General features: G+C 43.4%; 1 protein-coding gene across 1 annotated transcript; it reads left to right on the top strand.

Annotated features, from left to right (window-relative positions):
* Positions 1-25: 25 nt before the first annotated feature.
* MBLAC2 (metallo-beta-lactamase domain containing 2) lies at positions 26-7,287 on the top strand. The gene is made up of 2 exons (XM_083818652.1): positions 26-513; positions 3,692-7,287. Exons 1-2 carry the CDS (start codon positions 78-80, stop codon positions 4,078-4,080), a joined length of 825 nt encoding a protein of 274 aa, XP_083674778.1. The 5' UTR covers positions 26-77; the 3' UTR covers positions 4,081-7,287.
* Positions 7,288-9,237: the final 1,950 nt, after the last annotated feature.

Raw genomic sequence — 9,237 nt, 5'->3', positions numbered from 1 at the left:
CCGCTGCCGCAGTGGGGCGGTCCCGGCCCCCCCCAGCCCCGGCTCCGCCCGGCTGCCGGTGCCCGCCGCCCGGCGCCATGTCGGCGCTGGAGTGGTTCGCGCACAAGCCCCTGGGCGGCGGCATCTTCTGGATCCAGGAGCGCTTCTACGAGTCGGGCAACCGGGCCAACATCTGGCTGGTGCGGGGCTCGCAGCGCGACGTGGTGATCGACGCCGGGCTGGGGCTGCGGAGCCTGCCCGACTACCTGCGCGCCGCCGGGCTGCTGGAGGGCGCCGGCCCGCGGCCGCTGCTGGCCGTGGCCACCCACGTCCACTTCGACCACTCGGGCGGGCTGCGGCACTTCGAGGAGGTGGCGGTGCACAGCGCCGAGGCGGCCGCGCTGCTCCGCGGCGACAACTACGAGGCCGTCACCTGGCTGTCGGACCGCGAGGTGGCGCGGCCGCCGCGGCCCGGCTGGCGGGCGAGGCAGTTCCGCGTCCCCCCCGTGCGGCCCAGCCGGCTGCTGCAGGACGGTGAGGGACGGGAACGGGGGGGCAGGGGGACACGGGACGGGGGACGCGGGTGGCTGGGGGCGGCGGGGACGTGCGGGGTGGTCGCCCCCCTGCCGCGGCGGCTCCTGGCGGGCGCTGCGGTGAGGCGCCGCCTGAGGGGATGCCCGCGTTGATTCCAGCCCCGGGCTGCCCAGGGACGGCTTTCTTCCCTCCCTGGCGTCCTTAACCTGGCTTTTGTGCCTTTTTTATTTTTATTTTTTTTCGGAGTCCCCTTTCTCCTGCCTTCTTTATGCGTCAAACTATGGGTTTACAGGTGTGTACAGGCTCCACAGCCCACTCGGGGGGGTCCACCATCCAACTGCAGTCCTCAGCGTGGCACAAACGTTAACCTGGCTTTTGTGCCTTTTTTATTATTATTTTTTGGCATCCCACTTTTTCTGCCTTCTTTCCACATCGAACTCTGGATTTCCAGGTTCATACAGCCTCCACAACCCACTTTGTGGAGTCCACAGCCCACCCCACAGTCCTCACCACAACACAAAAAAATCAGCACACAGCAGGTGAAATCCCTGTTTCCACCTGTTCTGAAAGCATCTTCAGGAACATGCATAGAAATGCCCCCTGCTCGCCTGATTTGTTTGCCTGAAGGTGGAGGATTTTTGCCTTGGAATAAGAACTGCTCAGCGGCACTGGGGGGAGCAAGGAGCCAGCATTTAAAGGCTGACTAATTGAGACTGACTGACCCTCAGGCTGCTTCTAACAGTGTGCCAGCCAACGTGCCAGTCAGTTCTGGCATCTGGTAACCCTTATTGCTTATAAACAGTCAAGGCATAACAGTGAGTAAAAATTAATTAGTGAAATACGCACAGCAAAGCATGTGAGTTGTGTTTTGCAGAAGAATTTACATGAATGTAACATTTCCAGAAAAAGCTTTTTACATGTGTATAAAAAAACAGACATTTCTGCTCATTTTTTCAGTTTGATATAATCGTTAACAATAACTAGGTTATTTCAGCAACAGGTAACCTAACTGCAGAATATCATGGGGCAGGAGTTAAAGGGTAGCAGTGCAACAGACAGATTACACCTGCAGATGATTTAGGTAGTAGCTGTCCTAGCCCATCACCCTGCAAAGGTGCTGGAGAAGGCTTAACTGAAGACTTCAGAGAAGATTTGATGAGCAGTTTGGCAACAGTCAGCAGGAGTTTAGGTTGTTTATTCTCCAAAAGGGAGGAATTATTAAAATCATAAAAGGTCAAGCATACTCACTGTCAAAGGAACATCAAAGTTTCTAGTACAGCTTTCATTGAGACAAACTGTGTGGAAGTGGCATGTCATGTCAATGCATGACTAATTGCTGTGGGGCAAGTATATCCAGTAATACTCAAAAGTAGGTTGCAGAGTTACGTTCTGTTAGAATCCAGAGACATGGCTTTTACTCGTACAGTGCCCGCTTCATTTATTGGCATCAGTTTTTGCATTACTGTAATCTTACGGGATCTTTCAAGCACCATTCCTTTCAGCTATTTTAGCTAAAATGGCATCTACTTGTATTCTGCCTTACCACCTACTGTCTTCCTAGTTACTTGTATTTTATATATATATATATACACATACATATATACATATATACATATATACATATATCTGTATGCTTCTTTCAATTCTGGATGTCATACTCTGTTTGCTTGCACTTTTCTTCTCAGCAGCTGGAGCAATCTGAAACCCATTGCACCACTTTGTTCCCATAACTTCACCATCTCCGCTGCTGTTTCAATCACCAGAACAGGCATTTTCTATATAATCTTCTCTAAAGGCAGGCCTGCTACTTCTATCAAGGCTTATGAGCATTTCCTTTAAAAGAGAATTTGACTAAAAATTCTCTCTGATAAGTTTGAGGCTGGCTGCTGCTGCAGATGTGGGGACCCAGTTCCCAGATAGGTACAGCATGGTTAAATGCCAGCTCTGCAGTGACTTCTAAACACTGTTCCCGTGCTTTGCGAATGGACATGAGTGGATGACATCCCCCATCCCTACCCGTAGCACTTCGAGATGACTGCACTCCCTGAGTCGCACTCAGCCAAGGCACTGTGCTTTACATCATCCCAGAACATGAGGAAATACTTTCCAGCCCACTCCCAAAGCATTCAGGTCCTCTGATGAGAGGTTTGGCTTTCAAGCGTGAAGTACCCTTGTTGTCCATAGGACAACACCCTCAGGCTTGCTGAGTCTCGAGTAAATCTGAGGATACCTGCTGGTTGAGTCAGATGGTTCTGTAACTGTCGTACTTCTAATGTAATAGAAGTTTGGGAGCTTTTTCTTGTTCACTTTGCAGCCTGAAATGCATATTACAGTTCCAAGCATCATCCTCTTATGCAGGTCTTCATTTCCTGAAGTTTATGGTACTGGATGTTATTTTTTATAACTGTTTTGCATAGTTATTAAGCACATGCTTTAGAGAAGGTTTCTTATTCCTTCCCTTCACAGCCCTAAAGTTTATGTATTTTATCACCTGTGAATTAATGGATTTTGCACTTTTATAACTAAGTTGGCATTATAACTTAAATATAACAACAGACTTGTTGTTAATTATCTGCCAACCCTGGACTGGTTTTCTGCTGAAAACACAAGTTCGGGCTAGAGCAATGAAAAGACTTTCACATTTAAAATGGAGAATAACATTCTGTTTTTATGTGTCTGATTCAAGACGGTTAAGAAACATATTTGGAGGCCAAACTTGCTCCTCCTTCTGCGATTTATATCCTGTTGTTTTTCCATGCAAAAGTGGCTGCAGTTAAGTTCTAGGTGAATTGAGGATAAAGTTTAATAAAATGTGAAATACTTTGGAAATTTTCAAAGGAGACATGGCTTAGATGTGTTCTGTTTGTTTCCTGTTTTATTTTCTCTATCATTTCTTTTTATATTGTTCAGCTCATTAGGGTGAGGATTGGTTCAGTTAATACAGCTCAAGCCTGTGTTATTCATTACTATCACTGGAAAATACCATCTTGTCAAGTGCATTTTTCAAATGCCTCTGGCACTCAGTGAGAAAAAAGGTCCTGCTCCCACTGTTGTGGACGTACGCTGTGTATAAGCACACATGGGTAGCTGTAGCACATGGGTAGGCTGTACATTTTTCGTGGTGTTTAATGTGCATGATAAATGCATGCATTTATCCCCGTAATGCCTGTGTTTGCAGGGGATGTCATCAGCCTTGGAGACCGACAGCTCACCGTCATGCACATGCCTGGCCATTCCAGAGGAAGTATTTGCTTACATGACCGAGAGCACAAGATTTTGTTCAGCGGAGACGTCGTGTACGATGGATCCATGATTGACTGGCTTCCCTACAGCAGAGTAAGTGACTACGTTGCAAGCTGCCAGCGCCTGATGGAACTGGTGGACAGAGGTCTGGTGGAGAAGGTACTGCCTGGGCACTTTAACATATTCGGAGCAGAAAGGCTGTATCGCCTAGCTTCCAACTACATCTCCCAAGCTGGGTTTTGTCACAAAGTGTCTACTTGTGCCATGAGATCCATTGCAAGCATAGCACTTCGTGTCACAAATTCCAGAGGCACTTCTTCTTGAATGTGCATTTTGTGTGGTCTGTCCCCTTGTGGAAAACCAAATGACTTGTGAAGATGTTGGCGCAAGCAAAATGCAGTATGCATTAGGGAAGAGCTGGCAAAATGATGTGGAGCTGTAAAAGTTCTCGTTTTTGCCGACTCTATTCCTGTTTTTATGGAAAAATGCATAAGCTAGTAGCTTAGCCAAAGCTGCCATTTTTCTTTCTATTTTTTTCAGGGCATGTTTGCACACATATTGTGATTGAAATATATCGTTTTATTTTTGATATGATTCTAACAGATACTTATATGCCAAAATGAGAGGTTTTACATCCATGCCTAAAACTTCTTTGATGTAGCACTAGCATTGTGGCTGCTCACCCAAATCCTGCTCAGGTTTTGGCCTAGGACAGCTGATACTGATGCCTGATTTACGCTGGGAGTTGCACCAAAACGAGAGCAATACCAAGGCAGGATTCAGTGGGCAGAGAGAGGTAAGGACTTTGGTGTAGCCATTATCACCCGCAGCTCGCTGTCCCCTGCAGCAGTCATCTCAAGCATCTTTGCAAAGTAACTGCTTGGCAGTTTGTGCAGAATCCACTGATGTATGGAAGCAGTATAGACCAAACTTCCAAGCTGGATGATACAGATAACACCAGCTTAACAAAAAACCTATTGATGTGGATCCCACAGCAGACAGACTACTAGGGCTTTCATGCTTCCCAGTAGGGTGCAGGGGACACGTGTACCCTGACGGAGGAGGAAGAATAAGCACTGTCACTGCCAGGTAGGGAACTGTTTTGCTTACAGGTGTGCTAGTTAATGAATTAATGAATGCATGTGTTATGCTAGACTGTACAACGTGGATTGGGCCCTTGCTTGGTGTGTTGTTTTTCTTCTTTTCTGATGAGCTCATAAAATAAAGTTTGATTTACAGACTAGGGTGTTCTCTGAATTCGAGAGATCCAAATGGGCTGCTGCAAATGTGAAGGTTTTATTTGTGTTTAAGAGTATTTCTGTGTGACTGGATTGTGACTTGGCTGTTGGCGCTCTGTGGGAGGGACAGCGTGGAGGCAGTAATATCGCTTTGCCCCGCTGCAGGTGCTGGATGAAACAGCTGGCACGCTTGCTTCCACACAGGGAATGTATCTTGAACTGTTTACTGTTTGCTTATGAAGTGTTTTGGTGCCTATGGAAAAGTAAAGCACTCGCATCTGTTCTAAAAAAAAGCTGAATACATTGAGGAATGCCAAGTGACATCGCAACTTGCTTTTGAGCCTGGAATGTGTGATATTTAAAAGTTGTTGAAATGGTTAATGTTCATGTAATTATTATAACAGTCTATGTACTTATCTTCTTTAAAAGGACACTGTCTGATGTTGTTTTAATATATAAACATATACTTTCCTAATAAGATTGCAAATGTTTTTCCCAAATTTTAGTGGAGTTTTGCCTTATTTGTTTGGCTTTCACCTTATGTGGAAGCTTTGTTTTTCCCTCTCATCATGCCCGACAGAAAGGGAGCCCAAAGTTTGGGCCTGAAGGCATGGGAGAGTGGAAATTAGTGGCCTTGTTAATAGGTGTAAATTCCGGTGATAAAAACGGCCTTTTTGGGAAACCAGTTGCAAAATAAAAAGCACGTCTGTCTAAAAGCGATGGAGAGTATCTTATGTAGCCCTCTTCTCCTTTCACAGCTCACTGCACTCCTGTCTTTACTATTTGAGTATATTCTTCACTGAGAGTAGTACTGATAGGCCGCCTCGTTCTTGTTAGCAGTGCCTGCTACAAGCTGTAGCAAAACTGTAGGTAGGCAGAACAAGCGTAACAGTGTGGCACCTGGAAGACTTGTTATCACTTTGGATCGTAGTCTCTCTTTTGGAGTAATTCAGGTATGCTGACGTATTACATGGGGAGTGTTTAATCAGTGGGTAGGTTTGTGTCATATATGAAGCCAAGAGCAGTTTGTTTGGCCAGAGGAAGGAATACAAAAGGTTAGTTAGTCCGGGAAGCAAAAAAGCCATTCTGTGAAGAGGCACAGAACAGACTTAACCTTGTGGCTTTCTTTTTTTCTCTGCTGACTAACCCACTGCTTGTTTTGTAGCGGTCCACACCGTTCTTTATAGCCAAGGGTTCACAGTGGGCAGTCACATTGGTGGGAAAGTCAGAATGGGTGAAGAAATACATGGCGGTGAAGCTCACACCAGTTATCTGGATGAAGCCATGGTGCCTCAGGTTACCCAACAGCAATGGATTGAATTCCTCCAAATTAGACGTCTGCAGCATCATACCAGTAGTAATCTTGCTTTATGATTTTGTGATGAGTGCGCAGGAGCACTCATGATAAACCTGTGCAATAATTTCAAGAACAGAGACCTGTTCTGTCACAAAGTCTGCCAATATCTAGGAGAGTTTCAGAAATGTTAATTAGCAGAGTGAGATCAGTTTGAATTATCATTTTGTCTTACACAACTGTAGTTTCACCTATTTGTTCTCCCCTTACAAGTCCTGAAGCCAGATTCTCCTGTACTCAAACCAGAGCTCCTAGCAGGAGGCTCACAGGTATGCCAATTGAAAAGGAAAGATTTCCTCTTTCATTTGTGTTTAAATCTGTGCTTAGTGTTAGCTAAAAGACCCTTAAGTGTCCAGGTCACTGTTAAAATGCCCTATTGAACCACACTTAAGCCCATTAAGTATATGTAGAAAACAGCAATTACCTGTTCCTTATTTTCCTTTACAGGAATCTATGGAGTAATATCCTAGATCAGAAGTGAGCTTTATGTGAACATAGCCCAAAATGGGGTGAGTTAGTAAACTGCTGCTATAATCCCGTTGAAAGTAGTTTCTGAGGTTTTGAGATTATTTTTGTATTATAATACACTATTAGGTAAAAGATATGTTTTATATAAAGAACTGTCTCTGACTATTTTTGTTAAGTATTACCAAATTTGTCGTTGCGAGACTTTGACAGTGTCCCTTTAACACTGCTTGGATTAAATATTTAAAACAGACATTTGTAAGTTTAAATATTGAAGCATTTTGGACATTTGGAACTGTGTTGCTTTCTTTGTAAAAACTAATGTATGTTAATTCAGTTTTCAGTAGGCTAGAGAATTTACAAAAAATTCAGCTGGGAATTTGTGCTCTGTAATTTGTCAAGACTTGTGGTGTTAAACAACAGTTTACACAGACAAAAAAAACATAAATAATGATAATAAAAGTGTTACAGTTCTGTGTGGTCTAGTAATTTCTGTTATTTTAAAGAGAAATACTTACTCATTCTAAATAGAGTGTAAAATCCTTAAAAAATGCTAGTGGTGTTCTGTGCAAGAGGATGCATTAGAAACATTTGCATATCATCGACTGCTGCTGCATATACAAATCCATGAGTAGGTACTTCTCAAAAAAAAAACACTGCAAAACAGGCTTTAACACATACCAGAATTAGGTTTTCTATGGAATTGGCACACAGAAAGTGTAGATATGATGAAAGTATATACTGAGGGATGAATTTGAGTTTGGGAAGATTTTGTTTATTATTTCCATGCAAGACAGCAGCTAATGAGAGCTGTTACGTATACGTGAAACAAAAAATGTTCATGTAGCTTTTGCTTAACACATAGCTTGAAATAATGCCTCTGTACTTCCTGTTTAGTTCCTAATAAAAGAAAGACTCTAATCTATTTTGAATAGTCTCTGAAGCCTCTGAAGGACTGAGTAGTGCTGACTACAGTGATGTGTGGACGTGCAGCTGGTGTGTTTGTAAACGTCTCCCAGGGTATGATATCTGCCTAGTAATAAAGAGGTATACCTAATTTAGGACCAGAATTTGCACATGACTTCATTTGGTACCATTGGCAAATCTTGCTTTCAAAATGAGTACACCTTGTTAAATTTTGAATTTTATGGTGATGCTAATGACAAAATTTGAAGGCAAATATAGGTAGAAATAAAATGATTTTATTAGGAAAATGAATAAGTAATGAGTAATTAGTAGGAATGCAATGCAATTAAATAATTTAAAAATATCACAATGTTGGTTCTATCTAAAGGATAAGAAAATTTGCATGTGTTCCCAGAAGAGACACACACATGAGCGCACTTGCTCCACATGTCCTATACGCATATATATGGCTGCCTGTGCAGATTGGCCTGGATGGAAACAGTTGGGTGCCCCCAGAAAATCTTGAGAAATGGATTTTGGCAAGAAGACAGTAAAGATTGCAGCGATGAGGCACAGGGCATGGCCAGGCACGGGTACTGACCAGGAGTCTGTTTACATGCAACCAGCCTCCTTTACCCCCCATCCCTCTATTTTCCCTTGCTTGTTCCTCTCTGAATTACCTCTTTTTGCCTGCTGACCTGCTCTAATGCCCAGGTTTGAAACAGGAACATTCAGAACCTAATGTGTCAGCAGAATTCATTGCTGTCACTACTTGTTCCTCAATTAATGGGTTTGCAAGTGTGATACTGTAGAAGTCGGTCAAAGAAACTCTTCTAAGACTCAGTCTGGAGTTTTAGAAAACAGGCATTGTTTAATTGCGGTGCTGGACGGTGCTGGACGCATGATTGCTCCACCTAGTGTGTGTGCTGGATTGTCCAGGCTACAGGGGTTATATACAATCGAAACATTCATTGGATTTAAAAAAATATATATACACTATTTCCCATAACTTGTTAAAGTATGTGCTTTTGTTTCTCCTGATGGTTTTTCAGATTCTTGATGTTTGTGGATAGGTCGGTACTCAGCTTAGACATGCATACTAGGCTGAGTCATTTTCACGTCCAAGGACATGAATACCCTGAGTTCCTCACCTGATCTTTTCAGACACGTCCTCCAGGCTTGGAACATCATTTACCCTTGCAAAGTTTCTAAACCTCCTTTTATCTAACTAATCATAGTCATAATATCTAAATAATCATAGTCATAAAACATTTCAGATTTGTCTCTATCAGGGAGAGAAACGTATGTCCTTCTCACTTGGTATCAAGTGAATCAAAGGAAGTTTGCTATACGTACTGGACTTTTTGAGAGCTACCATATTTGACATCGGATTTGATATGATAAATTGTACTAGCTACAAGAATGAACATTTTCATTGGCATTCAGCAGATAAGGAGACAGGTTTGTTTTGCAGATGAGAAATCAAATGCTTATTGCACTCCTTTGCAAACAAGTAGG

This window comes from Anser anser (genome assembly GCF_964211835.1).
Source record: "Anser anser genome assembly, chromosome: Z".
NCBI classification, from domain to species: domain Eukaryota; kingdom Metazoa; phylum Chordata; class Aves; order Anseriformes; family Anatidae; genus Anser; species Anser anser.
The sequence above is the reverse complement of the archived record's forward strand: the minus strand, read 5'-3'. Positions and strand labels throughout refer to the sequence as shown.